Source organism: Neoarius graeffei, chromosome 2 (genome assembly GCF_027579695.1).
Source record: "Neoarius graeffei isolate fNeoGra1 chromosome 2, fNeoGra1.pri, whole genome shotgun sequence".
Taxonomy (NCBI): domain Eukaryota; kingdom Metazoa; phylum Chordata; class Actinopteri; order Siluriformes; family Ariidae; genus Neoarius; species Neoarius graeffei.
Window position 1 is genome coordinate 86,977,667 of NC_083570.1, and position 21,950 is coordinate 86,999,616.

Consider the following 21,950-nt stretch of genomic DNA (forward strand, 5'->3'; position numbering starts at 1 on the left):
CAGGGTTGGGTTATAAAAAAAAAAAATCCCAAACTTTGAATATCCCAGAGAGCACCATTAAATCCATTATAGCACAATGGAAAGAATGTGTCACCACTACAAACCTGACAAGAGAAGGCCGCCCACCAAAACTCACAGACCAGGCAAGGAGGGCATTAATCAGAGATGCAACAAAGACACCACAGATAATACTGAAGGAGCTGCAAAGATACACAGTGGAGATGGGAGTATCTGTCCATAGGACCACTTTAAGCCGTACACTCCACAGAGTGGGGCTTTATGGAAGAGTGGGCAGAAAAAAATAACTGCTTAAAAAAACATGTTTGGAGTTTGCCCAACAGCATGTGGCAGACTCCCCAAACACATGGAAGAAGATTCTCTGGTCAAATGAAACTAAAATTGATCTTTTAGGCCATCATGGGAAATGCCACGTGTGGCACAAACCCAACACCCTGAGAACACCATTCCTACAGTGAAGCATGGTGGTGGCAGCATCATGCTGTGGGGATGTTTGTCATCTGCAGGGACAGAAAAGCTGGTCAGGACTGAAGGAAAGATGGATGGCACTAAATACAGGGCAATTCTGGAGGAAAACCTGTTTGAGTCAGCCAGAGGTTGGAGACTTGGACGAAGGTTCACGTTCCAGCAGGACAATGACCCTAAACATACTGCTAAAGCTACACTGGAGTGGTTTAAAGGGAAACATTTAAATGTGTTGGAATGGCCTAATCAAAGTCCAGACCTCAACCCAGTTCAGAATCTGTGGCATAACTTGAAGATTGCTGTACACCAACGCAACCCATCTAATGTGAAGGAGTTGGAGTAGTTTTGCCTTGAGGAATGGGCAAAAACCCCAGTGGCTAGATGTGCTAAGCTAATACAGACATACCCCAAGAGACTTGCAGCTGTAATTGCAGCAAAAAGGTGGCTCTACAAAGTATTGACTTTTGGGGGGGTGAATACCTATGCACATTCCAAATTTGTTTTTTTCAACTTAATTATTGTTTGTGTTATAATAAAAAAAAAATTAGCACCTTTAAAGTGGTAGGCATGTTGTGTAAATCAAATGGTGCTCACCCTCCAAAAATCCATTTTAATTTCAGTTCGTAATGCGACAAAACAGGACAAACACCAAGGGGGATGAATACTTTTGCAGGACCATGTATAAAAACTATATACACCTTAGGAATAGCTATCTATTTGCCAGAAAGAGTTCAAAAGGGTGAGGAATTGACCAAGAAGAAGCGATTTTTTTTTTGAACTGCTTATTAAGGCTTAATTAGTCCATAACTTCATTAATAATTGTAATTAAGCAAATCTAGGTAGAAGTTACATGCACCCTAGGTACCCCTACCTTCCTGCCAGAAAGGATCAAAATCAGTGAAGCATTAAGGGAGAAGAAGCGATTTTCGTGACGTGGACAACCCTGGACGGACAATAGACAACACATGATGGCCTAAGGTTGTCGGCTGGATGAACTAATAATCTCATCTCATCTCATTATCTCTAGCCGCTTTATCCTTCTACAGGGTCGCAGGCAAGCTGGAGCCTATCCCAGCTGACTATGGGCGAAAGGCGGGGTACACCCTGGACAAGTCGCCAGGTCATCACAGGGCTGACACATAGACAGACTCACATTCACACTCTCATTCACACCTACGGTCAATTTAGAGTCACCAGTTAACCTAACCTGCATGTCTTTGGACTGTGGGGGAAACCGGAGCACCCGGAGGAAACCCACGCGGACACGGGGAGAACATGCAAACTCCGCAAAGAAAGGCCCTCGCCGGCCCCGGGGCTCGAACCCAGGACCCTCTTGCTGTGAGGCGACAGCGCTAACCACTACACCACCATGAACTAATAATTATCTACATAAATAGACTTTCATCCCACTGCTAAGTAGATAAGTAACTGGTTATATTATTTTTCTGTTTAACACATAAAAGCAAGCCAACTATGACATGAACACTGTCCCAGAGTATTTACACAAGTGAGTGAACACCCACAGAAGCCAGCAAGAAAACAAACACATTTGTAAATGAAATCTAATCATCAATCATAATGAAAATGTCATTATACTGAGCCATTAGAGGAGCCGATGTGAATGGATATTTCAGCAGTATGCTGCTTTATTTTTATGTATGTCTGTGTAGCAAACGTTTTGCACCATTTTAATATCATTGCTATTATAAATTCTGCTCCTTCTTGTCTCCTCTTCACTTTTGTTCAGCAAATGTATACGTGTGTGATGGGATGTGTTACCCACATGTTCAACAGGGTACTGAAACAGAGGATATACTGTGTGTGCATTCCATTCTCACCTTGGATGCTGTAGAAGCTGTTGCCACACTTTCTCCCCCTGAGTCTGTGCTCCCATCCAGTACAGTCCCTGCTGTCCCCGATACCTCCCCGTCTGATAACGGACTCATCTGAACAACCGCTTCTCGTAGGCCGAGGATCCTCCTGAGGCGTTTGGCTTCCCGCTCCAGTTGGTCCAGTCTGCTGGTAAGCACAGACCGGTCTGGGTTCTCCAGCCGGAGCAGAGGGTGCGACTGCCTGCTGGTACGGCTCAGTGGAGTAACCACCACGGTCTGAGCAGGGGGGAGAGGGTGAGACCATGCCATGGAGGGATGGGGTGTGATTGGGTGAGGCCAGCCTGGGGGTCCAGTGGCAAGTTTTGGTTGGTCTTTAGTCTGTGGGCTTTGTGCCACCTGCTGCTCTGAAGGACTCAAGTTCGCAGTGCTTTCGGTGTCAGGAGACACTGCAGGACTTTTACCGTCTTCCTTAGCTTTGCTCATGGTCCGGTCCTTGTTGCTGTTTGTCTCCAACATTTCCAGAGTTTTCTCCAATGCCTGTTCCTCTGATTCTGTTGTCGTAGTTGATATCTCTTTTTCAGAGTCAGTGCATTTTGGTGATTTGCTGCTAGTTTCATTATTCGTCCATGTTGCTTTTCTTTTGTTGCTAGAGATGGGAAAGTGAAAATGATGAAGAATTCCTCATGAATAATTTTTTTTATATATTATAATGTAGTACATATTCTTTCTACACATTGGTTGTTGGGTATTTGGATAAATACTCCAGTATTTTTCAACTTGCTCTCCATTCACTGCATAAGCAATGCATGTGCAATTACCATCGACAAGAATGTGGACATGTGTCCCTGGACTGAGAAAATAATGGAAAAACAATAGAAAATAACAGAATAATAGATATTATTCTATCCACATTTACTGGATATGAGCAATGGCATGCTCTAATGGCTACTCTATGACGAGGATATCAGCTCATATATCGTGAGGTGGAGAAAAACAAAATGGCGGAGCGTGTTGCTGAACCAACCGAGGCCAAAATAAAAACTACTTGAAAACAAACCCCCCAAAATTATCAAGTATTTAAAAGAAACAGAAATAGCTAAAAGAATGTAGGAACCCCCCCCCCCAATATTCCACACTCCAACCCAGTTGGTGGTGGTAATGTACCTTTTAAGCTGGTTTGCTGACTGCCAAAAAACCCTCAAGATACCAAAAAAAAAGCAAGAAAATATGGAAAAAAGTATTTGATGGTAAGAACATATTTTTTTTTTCACACAAATTATTATTATAGCATTTTTCACAAATTGCTAGTCATTTCACTGGTTTGTTTACATTCTAAGGGGAAATGATTTGGTCAGTCGTTTTGTATAAAGTTTATATTTATCGAATTTGCAAAAAATAAAAATGCTCTGTTTTTCTCAAAATCCAGCGAATGTGGACAGAATAAAAGTTATTCCTCTCAATCTTGTTGTACATGGCTGATCACCTCATGTATGACTTGATCTTGTGGAATAACTGTTAAATAGATGATGATGATAATAATAGAAATCTAAGGTCAGCTGTTGATTTAAGTCAATATGTAACCATGTAACATCAATTTCAAATCACAACTCTTATAATCTAATCACAGAAACTCTTAAGAAACCCGTTATTCCAACGGTTGAGCAGCACAATAAAAAGATTTTGTGGCGGGAAAACTGAGTCTTTACTTTCAGATACTGCTTCTGTCTGAGAAAATCCAAGAAGATTTAGCTTTTAATTTTCAAATACCTTTGACTGAATAACACTTGAAAGCGCTGCCGGAAATCTGTTTTGCATAAAATGCAAAGGAGTACAAATGTAACAATTACATTTAGACTTTCAGTGAACGGTATTATTTTTTTTGCCAATTAAAGCAAAACATGTCAAACGAAAAAAAAAAGGCAAATCAAATACTTTTTGTTTATCATCACATACACTGCAGATACAGTGAATAGGGAATAGTTTTGAGGAAAAAAGGCTGGAACATTCCTTTAAGCATTATTGTATCTGTTCATGTCAATGATTGTATATGAAGCTGTAGCTGTAAACTGGTGACTGATTTCTGTGATGTAGGTGTCAGACCGATGGGATTGTGAAGGCTCCGTAACGGCTGGTGTGGATTCATCGTCTTTGTTCTCGGTCTCTGCGTCTATGGTAATAACAGCTTCATCTGGTGTGGTTTCTGAGGTGGGGTCAGGTGCCTCTTTGCACTCAGCAGGCACTGGGGCTTTATCACTCTTAAACATACATACACAGAAAATGAGTTAAAAATAAATATGAACTGTTAGAGCACACTGAGAAAGTATAAAAAGTACATTAAACGCAAGCGCGCACGTGGTGTCTCTTGGTTGGTTTTCACATGTGCTTGTCTAATTTTAGTCTGTACCAGAGAAAATGAGTGACCAAGCCTGACCAAGAGCCAAAAAAACCAACCCAATGCTACAACTAAATGCTTATATGAACATTTCCATGCAGATGCCCACTGATATACACAATATATTTCACTTCGTATGTTGCCATATATGTGCCATGCTAAGAAACCTTTTTAGATGTCCCTGTGCTTGATATTTCACAAACAGCCCTCAAAACTTGCTGTTTACAGAATGCGTAGAAACGGCGTTGAAAAATGCGCGATATTTTGTACCGTTTTTGCTGGCTGATCCAGTAACTATCAATGAATAATCACCTCAATAGCACCCCACGGGATACATTTACCACTTTTAGCATCATCCACGACTGTGTTGGACTGAGGCTGGTTCGAGAGGACTTGAGACAGGGACTCGTTTTAAATGACTACTATGTAGTTACTGTCCAGAACCGGAAATGAGTCAACACTCAACAGCGTCCATTCATTGTACATGTCCTGACTGATTCTGAGTCCTGGTCTCCATGTTTTCAACACTGCATGTTCAGAGGTTAGAAAGAATAAAAACATTTTACAACTGACTATGGTATCTTGTATCAACAACAGTTCTAGCCTTGTTGGTAACATTTTGTACAGGTTAAAGTTGGTCCTATATTAGAGAGTATCGGCGATTAAGAAGAAGCCTTTGTCACATGCACACTCAAGTTTGTCTCTACATTTAAGCCATCTGAAGCAGTGAACACATGCATGCACACACACACACCCAGAGTAGTGGGCAACTATGCTACAGCGCCCAGGGAGCCGTTGGGGGTTAGGTACCTTGCTCAAGGGCACTTCAGCCCAAGGCTGCCCCATGTTAACCTAAACACGTCTTTGGACTGTGGGGGAAACTGGAGCACCCAGAGGAACCCCATGCAGACAGGGGGAGAACATGCAAACTCCACACAGAAAGGCCCCCCGTCGGCCGCTGGGCTCGAACCCAGAACCTTCTTGCTGTGAGGTGGCAGTGCTAACCACTACACCACTGTGCCACCCCTAATATTCTGACATAATTGGCACAGTGCCAAAAATGAATTTGGCATGGTACCAATCAATCAATGAGGCATCAAATTAAATTACCTATAGATGTTTTGCAAATCCAAAGTAAAAGTAGTGTCATTCTGGTCCAAAAATACACTTTAGGCTTAGCTGAAACATCATGGACATTTTGGAGGCTTTCTGCCTGGAAAATGGACCATTGTGGGTTGCGTGCACATGATTTCATGTCAGATTTACAGTAACTTACATTGGTCCAATTTCACTTTGGTTTGTATTTCCTGCATACGGAGGCTTGGTAGTGTAATGCAGCAGGTATAACTCAACATCCATAATCTAAGCATCTGGTATGAAAATCTGATGGACTGACACATATATAAATATATTTCATCAAAACAATGTGGAAATGTTTTTAATCACTTTTTAGTCTTGCCTCTCTTGGCTCATACCTTGCAAAGATCATGTTGGGTAACAATCTGTTTAACATGTTGGTAACGAGTGCTCTGAGAGCACAATATACCCCGCTAACAACTACGCCATAATTCTGGTAAAATGCGACTGAATTGAACGAAATGGCAATATGCGTATTACTGACATATAACAAAGAATCCTGTCAATTTTCATAAAATTCCTCCAAAAATTGTGAAAGGAGTTGATTTCAGAAGGTGAGTACCCTTCCTGAGACGGACGGACAGACATTGCCACGACATAATCCCTCTTCAGGCCTTTCGGCCAGCGGGGGATAAAAATTGTGAGGGAAGTTGATTTCAGAAAGCAAGCACACCTTGATGAAATTACCAAAGTTCAAGTTTGTTAATAATCAAGGGCATAACTCTGGTAAAATATGCCCAAATTAAACAAAATTTCAATATGCGTATAACTGTGATATAACAAAGCCTTTTGCCAAGTTTGGTGAAATTCCTCCACAAATTGCGAGAGGAGTTGATTTCAGAAGAACGTACAGCCTCATGAAATTGTCAAAGTACACGTTATTTAATCAAGGGTCAAAACTCTGGTAAAATTTTCACAAACAAAATTAAATCGCAAAATGTGTATTACCGTCATATAACAAGGCCTTTTGCCAAGCTTCGAGAAATTCGTCCACAAATTGTGAGAGGAGTTGATGTCAGAAGGCAAGTACACCTTCATGAAATTGTGAAAGTACAAGGTTGTTAATCAAGGGCCATAACTCTGGTAAAATGCGACCGAATTGACAAAACAATATGTGTACTAATGACAGATAACAATGCCTTTTGCCAAGTTTCATGAAATTCCTCCAAAAATTGTGAAAGGAATTGATTTCAGAAGGAAAACACACTCATGAAATTGTCAAATTATAATTTTGCTAACCAAGGGCTGTAACTCTGGTAAAATGTGACCAAATTGGACGAAATTACAATATACGTCTTACTGACATATAACAAAGAATCCTGCCAAGTTTTGTGAAATTCCTCCACAAATTGTGAGAACAGTTGATTTCAGAAGGTGAGCGAGCAGACGGGCGGACTGAATGAATCCCCCTTTGGGCCTTTTGGCCAGCGGGGGATAAAAACAGTTAGTCTGCATTAAGATGTCTAAAACCTTGCGAGCTAGTAAATTTGATTTCCTCATACAGTCAGTGCCATGCTTAATCAATCTGTTCAATAGTTAGTTTTCACAGCAAAACTAATTAATTCAGTTGTAATCAGATACTGGCTGTCAAATGTACAGTTACATGCAATTTTTTTCCTTTTTCACTGGTGTTGATGGCCAGATTTTAAAATTTACTTGTGATTGAGATACAGCACCAGTCAAAAGTTTGGACACACCTTCTAATTCAGTGGTTTTTCTTTATTTTTGTTAATTAAAAGTCATATCTTCAAGTAATGATGGATGTCATTTATTTTTCCTTAGTTGAGCGCTTCTTGACATAATATGGATTACTACAGTTGTGGAATAGGGCTACTTACTGTATTTTTATTATTTACTGTTTACTGTTTGATCTCGGATGCATTAAGAAGGCAAGAACTTGCACTCATTAACTTTTGATGAGGCACCTGTTAACTGAAAAGCATTCCAGGTGACTACCTCATGAAGCTGGTTAAGATAATGCCAATAGTGTACAAAGTGTCATCAAGGTAAACGCTGGCGACTTTGAAGAATCTCAAATATGAAACGTTTAGTTGATTTTTTAAAGACCGTTTTATTTACCACATATATGGAATTATGTTCCATATGTTATAGTCTTCAGTATTGTTCTACAATGTAGAAAATAGTCAAAAGACAGAAAAACCTATGAATAAGGAGAGTAGGTGTGTCCAAACTTCTGACTGGTACTGTAAAGGCAAAAGTATCTTGAACATTTCAGTTCAGGAAAGCCTGTAGCTTTTACATCATCCATCCATTATCTGTAACTGCTTATCCTAAATGATATATTAATTAATAAGATGGAACAATATGGGATAAGTGGAGTTGTATTAAATTGGATAAGAAGTTATTTGAGCAACAGGACACAATTTGTGAAGTTGGGTGACTCTGTCTCAACTCGTTTGAATATTGATTGTGGTGTCCCTCAGGTGTCAGTATTGGGTCCTAAACTGTTTATTCTTTATTTAAATGATATGTGCAATGTATCAAAGATATTTAAGATGGTATTATTTGGAGATGACACAAATATGTTTTGTTCTGGAACAAATTTACATGAGTTAGAAAACATAATCTCTTCAGAACTGTGCAGGTTAAAAAGTTGGTTTGATCGAAATAAATTATCATTAAATCTGTCTAAAACAAAAATCATGTTATTTAATAATTATAAAATAAATAGGGCAATAAATGTACAGGTAGATGGTGTTGATATTGAAAGAGTTTCTAATAATAAATTTCTTGGGATAATAATAGATGATAGAGTTAATTGGAAATCACATATAAAATACATACTAATGAAACTATCAAGAAGCATATCTGTGTTGAGTATAGCTAAGCACGTCCTGGACTATAATTCACTCCGCATTCTTTACTGTTCCCTGGTTTTACTGTACTTAAATTACGGCTTAGTGGTGTGGGGAAATACGTATAAATGTTCACTTCATGCAATAACTATACTTCAAAAAAGAGCTATAAGAATAATTCATAGTGCTGGTTACCGAGATCATACTAATTCACTATTCTTAAATTCAAAATGTTTAAAATTCAGGGATATTATAGAATATAAAACTGCCTTAATAATGTACAAAGTAAGGAATTATAAAGTACCAAGGACTATCCAAACAATGTTCTCGGATAGAGAGGGGGGCTATAATTTTAGGGGGAAATTGAAATTTAAAATTCGCAGTGCTAGGACAACGTTAAAAATGTTCAGTATTTCTATTTGTGGAGTAAAGCTATGGAACAGTTTGAATGTGGAGCTCATGAAATGTACAACTATAAACCAGTTCAAAAAAAGGTATAAGGAACAGATCTTTACGAGGTGTAGGGAGGAGGAATTACAATAACATTCTATTGATAATATAAGTGTATATATGTGGGTATGGGTACATATGGATATATATTATATAAAATGTATTTTTGTGGTTTTTATATATATATATATATATATATATATATATATATATATATATATATATATATGCATAATTGTATATAATATACAAGCATAATATGCATAATTATGATATGGGTGTCTGTGTATGTATGGATGTGTATGGTTATAGGTATGTGTATATGTATGTACTGTATATATGTATTGTATGTGTGTGTATATATATATGCATAACATAAGTATCTGTATATATGATTTGGTCGATATTATACTGGTATGTTGGTATGTTTTCTTTTTTTGTTGATTTTGTTTTCTTTTGTATATATAGTTTATTATGGTGGAAAGTGACGTTTGATTAGCGGTGGTATAGAGAGTTAGGATTTGATAAGTTATTTACTTCTTCCTAATCCTTTCCAAACATTACGTTACTGCCTTGTGGCTATGCTATTCTGTTTGTTTATGACGATGTTTTGATGATTGCATTTTTTATTTTTATTTTTGTTTTTTTTGTTTTTTATATCTTCTTTACTGTTTGGAATAAAGCAACCAATCAATCAATCAATCCTGTGCAGGGTCGTGGGCAAGCTGGAGCCTATCCCAGCTGACTACGGGCGAAAGGCGGGGTACACCCTGGACAAGTTGCCAGGTCATCGCAGGGCTGACACATAGAGACAAACAACCATTCACACTCACATTCACACCTACGGTCAATTTAGAGTCACCAGTTAACCTAACCTGCATGTCTTTGGACTGTGGGGGAAACCGGAGCACCCGGAGGAAACCCACACGGACACGGGGAGAACATGCAAACTCCACACAGAAAGGCTGCTGGTGGCCACTGGGCTCAAACCCAGAACCTTTTTGCTGTGAGGCGACAGTGCCAACCACTACACCACCATGCTGCCCACTTTTACATCTCATCTCTCATCTCATTATCTCTAGCCGCTTTATCCTTCTACAGGGTCGCAGGCAAGCTGGAGCCTATCCCAGCTGACTACGGGCGAAAGGCGGGGTACACCCTGGACAAGTCGCCAGGTCATCACAGGGCTGACACATAGACACAGACAACCATTCACACTCACATTCACACCTACGGTCAATTTAGAGTCACCAGTTAACCTAACCTGCATGTCTTTGGACTGTGGGGGAAACCGGAGCACCCGGAGGAAACCCACACGGACACGGGGAGAACATGCAAACTCCACACAGAAAGGCTGCTGGTGGCCACTGGGCTCAAACCCAGAACCTTTTTGCTGTGAGGCGACAGTGCCAACCACTACACCACCATGCTGCCCACTTTTACATCATAATAGTTAAATAATGACACACTTGAACCATGTGAAGGGTTTATCCAACAGACTGCCATGCATGCAAATATCAGTTAATATGTGATACTGGTCTAATATATAAAGTGCAAAAGTAATGGACTCCTTTTGGTAATTTTGCATGGAGAGCTCTACATGTTTTACTGCTTTGTTCACCTTTTACTTTTTGCCAAATAAAACATGAGAAATAAAAATCTGGCTCACTGTGCAGTACGACAGCATGACATTTTAGCTCTAAACAGATTACTGCTTTTAGCAGTAACTGAGCTACATCATCTGTTTTCCTCCATACCCCATGAAAACACACGCGGACACACATACACACACCTAAACCTACACCTACATATACGTATGTAGGCTGTGGTTACTGTCACCCAGTTCTCACACTCCATGTACTCGCATTTCCCCTTTTCTAGCCTAGTGTGTAGTTCCTCTACAGACAGAGTGAAAACAAAAACACGAGTACAAAGTTAAAGCAGTGTGCATGTGTACGAGAGTCTTAATTTTACCCGTGTAAAGCAAAGATAACTGAGGGGTGGGGGTGTTCGTCTGGTACGCAGAAATTCAGATGTCTTTATATACTTTAAAATATCTTTAAACAACAGTAATCGGGTTCAGTGTTTCAGTGCACTTGTGTAGAGATTTGCATAGACACTGGATCTATAATAGTCAGCCTGTATAATGACCCTCATAGCCTCAAATACAGTGTCTTGCAAAAGTATTCATCCTCCTTGGTGTTTGTCCTGTTTTGTCGCATTACAAGCTGGAATTAAAATGGATTTTCGGGGGGTTAGCACCATTTGATTTACACAACATGCCTACCACCTTAAAGGTGCTAATTTTTTTTTTATTGTGACGCAAACAATAATTAAGATGAAAAAAACAGAAATCTGGAGTGTGCATAGGTATTCACTCCCCAAAGTCAGTACTTTGTAGAGCCACCTTTTGCTGCAATTACCTTGGGGTATGTCTCTATTAGCTTAGCACATCTAGCCACTGGGATTTTTGCCCATTCCTCAAGGCAAAACTGCTCCAACTCTTTCAAGTTAGATGGGTTGCGTTGGCGTACAGCAATCTTCAAGTTATGCCACAGATTCTCAACTGGATTGAGGTCTGGGCTTTGATTAGGCCATTCCAAGACATTTAAATGTTTCCCTTTAAACCACTCTAGTGTAGCTTTAGCAGTATGTTTAGGGTCATTGTCCTGCTGGAATGTGAACCTTCGTCCCAGTTTCAAACCTCTGGCTGACTCAAACAGGTTTTCCTCCAGAATTGCCCTGTATTTAGTGCCATCTATATTTCCTTCAGTCCTGACCAGCTTTCCTGTCCCTGCAGATGAAAAATATCCCCACAGCATGATGCTGCCACCACCATGCTTCACTGTAGGAATGCTGTTCTCAGGGTGTTGGGTTTGCACGACACATGGCGTTTCCCGTGATGGCCAAAAAGATCAATTTTAGTCTCATTTGTTCAGAGAATCTTCTTCCATGTGTTTGGGGAGTCTGACACATGCCGTTGGGCAAACTACAAACATGATTTTTTTTAAGCAATGGCTTTTTTCTATCGACTCTTCCATAAAGCCCCGCTCTGTGGAGTGTACGGCTTAAAGTGGTCCTATGGACAGATGCTTCCATCTCCACTGTAGATCTCTGCAGCTCCTTCAGTGTTATCTTTGGTGTCTTTGTTGCATCTCTGATTAATGCCCTCCTTGCCTGGTCTGTGAGTTTTGGTGGGTGGCCTTCTCGTCAGATTTGTAGTGGTGCCATATTCATTCCATTTTGCTACAGTGGATTTAATGGTGCTCTGTGGGATATTCAAAGTTTGGGATATTTTTTATGACCCAACCCTGATCTATACTTCTCCACAACTTTGTCTCTGACCTGTTTGGAGGCTCCTTGGTTTTCATGTTGCTTGCGTAGTAGTGTTGCAGAGTCAGGGTCCTTCCAGAACAGGTTGATTTATACAGACATCATGTGACAGGTCATGTGACACTTTGATTGCACACAGGTGGATCTTAATCAACTAATTATGAGATTTATGAAGTGAATTGGTTGGACCAGCTCTTATTTAAGGGTTTCATACGAAAGGGGGTGAATACCTATGCCAGATTTCTGTTTTCATCTCATCTCATTATCTCTAGCTGCTTTATCCTGTTCTACAGGGTCGCAGGCAAGCTGGAGCCTATCCCAGCTGACTACGGGCGAAAGGCGGGGTACACCCTGGACAAGTCGCCAGGTCATCACAGGGCTGACACATAGACACAGACAACCATTCACACTCACATTCACACCTACGGCCAATTTAGAGTCACCAGTTAACCTAACCTGCATGTGTTTGGACTGTGGAGGAAACCGGAGCACCTGGAGGAAACCCATGCGGACACAGGGAGAACATGCAAACTCCGCACAGAAAGGCCCTCGTCGGCCACAGGGCTCGAACCCGGACCTTCTTGCTGTGAGGCGACAGCGCTAACCACTACACCACCGTGCCGCCCAGATTTCTGTTTTTTTCATCTTAATTATTGTTTGTATCACAATAAAACAATTTCTGCCTTTAAAGTGGTCGGCATGTTGTGTAAATCAAATGGTGCTAACCCCCCAAAAATCCATTTTATTTCCGTCTTGTAACACAACAAAACAGGACAAACACCAAGGGGGATGAATACTTTTGCAAGGCATTGTAAATCATAAACATCCATCAATGATTAACAATGAATAAAAAAAAATGCAAATATACAACGTGATGTCCACTGCATAATTATATGCCTTCTAACCTTATAATACCTTATATTATATGGACATGAGTATTTTACTGGGAAATATGCCGCTTGTATTTTTCAGACAAGATACATCCGGGACATGGAGAACCAAAACCATGACACAAATCTCTATATCTTACTGGTGAGGAAATCGATAAATTGTTTTGATAAATTTGGGTACTTTTTGTTTGTGAATGTACTGATATAATAAGAACATCACATGTTGGCTTGAAGATATTAAGTTTATCTTTTCATGTTGAAAGACTCACATTTTTCACACGAAATACATTGTGGATCTGAGTGACATATTTAAATAATAGTGGCTGGCTTTGAGTGGTATATCAGATATATTCCATTCAGCTAGTATGATACTGAACAAGTCAAAGACGAGTTCAATATCATGCTAGCCGAATGGAATATATCTCATATACCCTGAAAAAAGCCATTGTTATTATTATTATACATACACATTCCTTTTGCGTGTTCACTACGTCTTTCTCTTTCAAAATTCTCTTAAAATCTTCTGCATTTAATGAAGCAAACCTGGCGGCCATGTTTGTTTACAAATTGTCACAGTCGCTTGCTAGAGTATAAGTTTTACGTCTCCGACGTGTGACATCATGTTGTCTTGGCAACCATGCAATATTGTAAGCCATATTCAACGCTCATTCTCCATTGGACAGAGTGATGTAATATACGTAGGATAATTGATATGCGAGCAATATTGCATGCTATCAAACCAAATCAATGAAACCTGCTAGAAGGGAATAGAACATGTTTTTATTCCATGGAAAACATGTCCTGTGTGTATAATAATTCCCAATATTTCACTCTAATGATGTCACTCCCAGTGTTTTCCTGATGACTAGACATGTGTTGTCAAAATGGCGAACCGGTTCAGAATTAAAATTCTTTTGATTAACTTGCGTATTTCTCTGTGAATGTGTCTATATAATATAAAGAACATTACACGGTTGCATGAAGACATGAAGTTTATCTTCTCCTGTTGAACATATTTTCACTCGTTCGCGTCACTCACTCGTGATGTATACATTCACCACTCGAAGATAAACTTCATATCTTCCTGCAACTGTGTAATATCCTATACATACCACAGCACAGCTGAATTCTTGAATCTGACTGTCAGCAGGTGTGCATTATTTTTGTATAGCAGCACGTTTTGTTTGTAACAACATTCAACGAGTCCGTTTCGTATTAACGTACTCGTTCTAATGTGTTCTTGTTTCTATAGTAACAGCTCATGATCCACATAATCTAAGACTAATAATAAACGGATTTTAAAAAGCGTGTTGTTTAACAAAGTAGAATATACTGTATAATCATTAATGTGGTGACATTTTTGTTAGAAGACATTTATTTAACATGTTTTGTAAAATTTTCCAGCACTGGAAAGTTTATACTCCTCAGAATGTGCAACATGTTATTGATTAATAAATTAAACATTATAACTTTTGGAAAATCACTGTGGTATAAACACAATAATACATTCCAGACTGTGCTGTTATACAGTGTCTAACAAAAGTATTTATCCCCTTTGGCATTTGTCCTGTTTTGTCGCATTACAAGCTGGAATTAAAATGGATTTTTGGGGGTTAGCATCATTTGATTTACACAACATGCCTACCACTTTAAAGGTGAAAATTGTTTTATTACGACACAAATAATAATTAGGATGAAAAAACAGAAATCTGGAGTGTGCATAGGTATTCACCCCCTTTCGTATGAAACCCCTAAATAAGAGCTGGTCCAACCAATTCACTTCATAAGTCACATAATTAGTTGATTAAGATCCACCTGTGTGCAATCAAAGTGTCACATGATCTGTCACATGATGTCTGTATAAATCAACCTGTTCTGGAAGGACCCTGATTCTGCTACACTACTAAGCAAGCAACATGAAAACCAAGGAGCCTCCAAACAGGTCAGAGATAAAGTTGTGGAGAAGTATAGATCAGGGTTGGGTCATAAAAAATATCCCAAATTTTGAATATCCCAGGGAGCACCATTAAATCCATTATAGCACAATGGAAAGAATATGGCACCACTACAAACCTGACAAGAGAAGGCCACCCACCAAAACTCACACAGCAGGCAAGGAGGGCATTAATCAGAGATGCAACAAAGACACCAAAGATAACACTGAAGGAGCTGCAGATACACAGTGGAGATGGAAGCATCTGTCCATAGGACCACTTTAAGCCGTACACTCCACAGAATGGGGCTTTATAGAAGAGTGGACAGAAAAAAAGCCATTGCTTAAGAAAACATGTTTGTAGTTTGCCCAACGGCATGTGTCAGACTCCCCAAACACATGGAAGAAGATTCTCTGGTTAAATGAGAATAAAATTTTTCTTTTTGGCCATCATGGGAAATGCCACTTGTGGCGCAAACCCATCACCCTGGGAACACCATTCCTACAGTGAAGCATGGTGGTGGCAGCATTATGCCATGGGGATATTTTTCATCTGCAGGGACAGGAAAGCTGGTCAGGACTGAAGGAAATATAGATGGCACTAAACACAGGGCAATTCTGGAGGAAAACCTGTTTGAGTCAGCCAGAGGTTTGAGACTTGGACGAAGGTTCACATTCCAGCAGGACAATGACCCTAAACATACTCCTAAAGCTACACTGGAGTGGTTTAAAGAAAACATTTAAATGTCTTGGAATGACCTAATCAAAGCCCAGACCTCAAGCCAGTTCAGAATCTGTGGCATAACTTGAAGATTGCTGTACGCCAATGCAATCCATCTAACTTGAAAGAGTTGGAGCAGTTTTGCCTTGAGGAATGGGCAAAAATCCCAGTGGCTAGATGTGCTAAGCTAATACTCCAAGAGACTTGCAGCTGTAATTGCAGCAAAAGGTGGCTCTACAAAGTATTGACTTCGGGGCGTGAATACCTATGAACACTCCAGATTTCTGGGTTTTTTTTTTCATCTTCATTATTGATTGTGTCACAATAAAAAAATGCACCTTTAAAGTGGTAGGCATGTTGTGTAAATCAAATAGTGTTCTCTCTCCAAAAATCCATTTGAATTCCAGTTTATAATGCAACAAAACAGGACAAACACTAAGCCGGGGGGGATACTTTTGCAAGACACTTTATAAACATAATGTACTTCAGGAAGAGGTGGTGAATAAATACACTTAAAACAGTTAAATAAGTTTCAGTTTTCTGCTTGGAAAGCTTTTCACATCAACACCAGATAGCTGCCGAACCCTTTTTCCTGCCTTCCTGACTTTGTGCTTGTAAAGCACCACTAATTTCATCATTAGAATTATCTGATGAGTCGCTGCTGAAATCATTTACCAGATGTGGATCGTCCTTTTTCCAAGGTTCATACAGATATCTGGTTTCTCCGCTGTCCATACGGACTTGAAGATAACTCTTTTTCATCTGACTAAATCCGGGCTAACAAGTATGTTTACATCGGCTACACTTAACTTCCGGTACCTGGCTATCAATGACTTGACGTCACATCCTGTATGCCATATCAGTTGCCCATGTACAATAAAGCTTGACGTGCTTTTGGACTTTTAATCTTATGATAGCTAATCAGGTGGCTGCACTTGTGTGCATTATTATAATTAGGGCTTGTACTATCTATCAAGCCCTAATTATAATAATGTACCCAAGTTAATTATAATTATTGTTTGTGTCGCAAAAAAAAAAAGAAATTGCACCTTTAATTATAATTAGGGCTTGTACTGTTGATATCTAGTCCTGGGTATGACTTTAAACTGCAACCGGTGGTGAGTCTCAGGTCCGGGAGGACTTGAGTATTGGGGAAAGTGGAGTTACCCCTTAATCACCGTTTCTCCCAGGTCCGCTCTGACCCGGAGTGGTAGCACCTGCCTGGGTTCCAGCTATGGGTTAAATAGCACATCACCAATAAGGCGCTGGCAGCAGGGCGGTTTTTGGTGCAATGTGGCAGATGAACCCAACAGGGTCAATGGCACACCAGCAGATGGCATGGAGAAGAGCCACTCAAATGGCCAACGGATGGCATCACTCGGCAAGTCAGTTGTCACTGTGGGGCAACTTCTATACCCGTCAGGTCTGTGGAACTTTTGTGCACCACTTGGCATCAGGTCTGGAGGTCCAGAGAGACAACACGATAGGGACACGACATTGTTTGTCTTACCTTACTGTGCAAGGTGCTTCGTTAGCAGAGGAGCTCTGGTGTGGGCTTTGCGGCCCATCTCCGTTTCTGCGCATCCTAATGAAGCAGTCATCATCGCTAGCGACGGACAGCCGACGACGACTATCAATATCGATCATGTTTAAATGCTGTACCAGTACCCTTTAACATGAGTTCTAGTATGCAAACGCAGTCCATGAAATATTAGACGATGTGGCTGGGACATGTAGGATTGGGACATTTCCAATTAGCATGTTTCATGACTCAGGGCTTCTTGATGATGGTAAAATAGTGTTGGCACTTTTGGGCCTTTTTCTGTTGCCTGCTACATGAAGTGATATATTAATCAGCACTGAAAAGAAATGGTCTTAAAGCAAGATTTAGGTGACATGAAGTTAATTTGACCTTGAAACTTATCCACACTGCTTTCTCACAAGCAGCACAATTGCTGTTTCATGTTAACTCGGTGGCGGCACGGTGGTGTAGTGGTTAGCGCTGTCGCCTCACAGCAAGAAGGTCCTGGGTTCGAGCCCCAGGGCCGGCGAGGGCCTTTCTGTGTGGAGTTTGCATGTTCTCCCCGTGTCCGCGTGGGTTTCCTCCGGGTGCTCCGGTTTCCCCCACAGTCCAAAGACATGCAGGTTAGGTTAACTGGTGACTCTAAATTGACTGTAGGTGTGAATGTGAGTGTGAATGGTTGTCTGTGTCTATGTGTCAGCCCTGTGATGACCTGGCGACTTGTCCAGGGTGTACCCCGCCTTTCGCCCGTAGTCAGCTGGGATAGGCTCCAGCTTGCCTGCGACCCTGTAGAAGGATAAAGCGGCTAGAGATAATGAATGAATGAATGAATGTTAACTCGGTATTCTTACAGTAGAAATTAAATTTTTGGGCTCTCATTATATCACTTATGTATCTCATTGCGTATAGTTTTACACTCTTTCCATACCACCTGAGAGAGAGTACAAATAACTTCCATCAATAATGTAACAATTCCAAAAAGCACCAAAAATGGTAGCCTCATTGGTGACCTTATATTTGTACACCTCATGTGAAAAAGTGTAATGGAGATCAAATTTATGCTTAAAGAAGATACTGTCTTTTTAGAAAGTAGAGTATAACATGTTTCTATAGCATTGTTTTCTCTGTTCTTTGTGTGTGTGTGTGTGTGTGTGTGTGTGTGTGTGTGTGTGTGTGAACAAGAGAGAGAGGTGAGAGAGAGAGAGACAGAGGTGTGTGGGTGTGTGTGTGAGAGAGAGAGAGACAGGTGTGTGGGTGTGTGAGACAGAGAGAGAGAGACAGAGGTGTGTGGATGTGTGTGTGAGACAGAGAGAGAGAGACAGAGGTGTGTGTGTGTGTGTGTGTGTGTGAGAGAGAGGGAGAGAGAGACAGGTGTGTGGGTGTGAGAGAGAGAGAGAGACAGAGGTGTGTGGATGTGTGTGTGAGACAGAGAGAGAGACAGAGGTGTGTGGGTGTGTGTGAGAGAGAGAGAGAGACAGAGGTGTGTGTGTGTGTATGTGTGTGTGTGTGTGTGTGAGAGAGAGAGAGAGAGAGAGACAGGTGTGTGGGTGTGTGTGAGAGAGAGAGAGAGACAGAGGTGTGTGGATGTGTGTGTGAGAGAGAGAGAGACAGAGGTGTGTGTGTGTGTGTGTGTGAGAGAGAGAGAGAGACAGGTGTGTGGGTGTGTGTGAGAGAGAGAGAGAGACAGAGGTGTGTGGATGTGTGTGTGAGACAGAGAGAGAGAGACAGAGGTGTGTGGGTGTGTGTGTGAGAGAGAGAGAGACAGAGGTGTGTGTGTGTGTGTGTGTGTGTGTGTGTGTGTGTGTGTGTGTGTGTGTGTGTGAGAGAGAGAGAGAGACAGAGGTGTGTGGATGTGTGTGAGAGAGAGAGAGAGAGAGAGAGACAGAGGTGTGTAGGTGTGTGAGAGAGAGAGAGAGAGACAGAGGTGTGTGGGTGTGTGTGAGAGAGAGAGAGAGACAGAGGTGTGTGTGTGTGTGTGTGTGTGTGTGTGTGTGTGTGTGGGTGTGAGAGAGAGAGAGAGACAGAGGTGTGTGGATGTGTGTGTGAGAGAGAGAGAGAGAGAGAGACAGAGGTGTGTAGGTGTGTGAGAGAGAGAGAGAGAGACAGAGGTGTGTGGGTGTGTGTGAGAGAGAGACAGAGGTGTGTGGGTGTGTGTGTGAGAGAGAGAGGGAGAAAGACAGAGTGAGTTTTATGTGCATGTTTTATCTCCTGCTGGTTTTAAAGTTTTGACCTTGTGGAGACAGTTGGTGGGTCCCCCATCAAGAAAACCTTTTTTTTTTAATTATTAAAATTATTTTTTAAATTTTGTTCTCGCCCCTGATTTATCTTGCCCATTTGGCCACCTGCCATTTCCCACCAACCAGCCAGCCCTCCCCATCACATGACAACCACCAACCAGGTAGCATCTTTTCTAACTGCTGCTCATGCTGCGTCACAGGGAAGCCTAACACGCTCAGAGCAAACCGCTATCGGCCCTTTTGCACATACATGAGCTCACAAACAAGCATGACTGGCTTATTGTCACTGTGGGAGAGAGAGTATGGTCAATTTTGCTCTTTTGGCTCTTGGCTACAGATAGCTGTGGCATCTTTGTGTATTTTGAGCTCGCGATCTTCCAATGATAAGGTTTTATTGTTGTGCCACTTGGGAGCCCAAAAATGTAACTTTTATTTAAAAGGGAAAAAAAAGACATTTCCTCTGGGTTACTGAGGTTAGCGTTAGATTTAGGCATAGCATTAATCAACTACAGCAATCATTATGTCAACAAAGGTTCAGCAGGAGGGTAGTAAGACGTGTGTGTGTGTGTGTACAGTCTACTCACCTCCACAGATTTTCCTCTTCGTTTGGCCCAAACTTCCCTATAAATACAAAACAAAAAAACAGAATACACCTTATTAAAGCTACATGCCAGTTTAAGTACACAGTTGGAGATTTTTCAGTCTGAATGTGTTTATAATCAGTTTTCATGAGTCCATATCAATTAGTTTATAGTTAAAGCATGTAAAAAACATGACCATATCGGGACAGGGCAACTAGAACAAGTCATATAGCGACTATGACAGATTTATTAGCTCATGGAGACTGCTACATATATTTTACATGTATAAAATGACACGTGGTTTGTTCCACACTGTTTTCACAGTTGAGTGCTCAGGATGTGGTCTAACAGTAACCAACAACCTAACCATGTCACAGTCTGACCAGGGCTTGCTTACTTTCCTTCTCTCTCTCTCTCTCTCTCTCTCTCTCTCTCTCTCTCACTCATACACACACACACACGGACATTGGCTGTTGTGAAATCATTACAGTTTTTTGTGTGTTTTCTCATAGCTGGGTGTCAGCTCGTCCTCCGGCTCCTCGGGTTCTTCAGGCACTAAGCAGCTCCTTTGAGAGAACAACGCAAAATCAAACACACTCCATTCAGCCCCATGTGAGATGCAAAAGCAGAAAATATGCATACATTTTGGAAGTCAAGCATTTTAGGGTCAAAATAAGACATAGATCAGGAGTTCTTACGGTAAAGTGAATTAAAAACAAACTTTATAAAGCCTGTTTTTAACTTTTTTCCACTCTGGAATGCTACTAAAACTGATTTGACTAACATTATTATCTGTAAAGTGTTGTGTTATTGCTCTTTTTTTCCTCTATCAAACATAAGAAGTAATTATAAAAGTCATATTTTCATTATAAACATGGTCCTGTTAAGCATTTTCACTTTGTATAAAGTAAAAAGGTATAAATAAGAAAAACATAAATAAAATGATATTAGTCCCTGCCCAAATCTGTCTATCTTTACCATCAGGAGCATGGCACATGAAGGAGGTCTGTGTGTGTGTAAATATACTTTATAATGCAACGCTGATGACCGAGATGAGTATAATACACTCACTCACCATGTAAACAACAAGTACCCCTGCTCTTTCATGCATGCAGTTATCCAATCTCATGTGGCAGCAGCACAATGCTCAAACTCACCAAAACTGGATTTCTTCTTCTCTCAGCTGCTCCCGTTAGGGGTCACCACAGCAGATCAGCATGATCCACATATTTGATTTGATATAGGTTTTACACCGGATGCCCTTCCTGACATAACCCTCTCCAATCTATCCAGGCTTGGGAATCTATTCAGCACTAAGTATGCACTGGTTTGTACAATTCCAGTGGCTGGGTATTTTATCCAATCTGCATGTCTTTAAACTGTGGGAGAAACCGGAGCACCCGGAGGAAACCCACACAGACACGGGGAGAACATGCAAACTCCACACAGAAAGGCCTCTGCTGGCTGTGAGTTTCAAACCTGGAAACCTCTTTCTGTGATGCGACAGTGCTAACCACTGCACCACCGTGCCACTTACCCAAAACTGGACAACTGATAATAAAATAAGAATAAGATTAAAGGGGAACTGAAGGCAAATTTTTTATTCTCAAAATTCTATTTATC

General features: G+C 40.8%; 1 protein-coding gene across 1 annotated transcript in view; it reads right to left on the bottom strand.

Annotated features, from left to right (window-relative positions):
- The window catches only part of zgc:152774 (uncharacterized protein LOC553526 homolog), a 60,372-nt gene that overhangs the window by 1,745 nt on the left and 36,677 nt on the right, over positions 1–21,950 (bottom strand). The window contains exons 12-15 of the mRNA XM_060915137.1: positions 20,816–20,893; positions 20,331–20,367; positions 4,416–4,570; positions 2,322–2,961 (exon numbers count right to left, since the gene is read on the bottom strand). Of these exons, the coding sequence (XP_060771120.1) occupies positions 2,322–2,961; positions 4,416–4,570; positions 20,331–20,367; positions 20,816–20,893 (910 nt within the window). The remainder of the gene's footprint in view (positions 1–2,321; positions 2,962–4,415; positions 4,571–20,330; positions 20,368–20,815; positions 20,894–21,950) is intronic.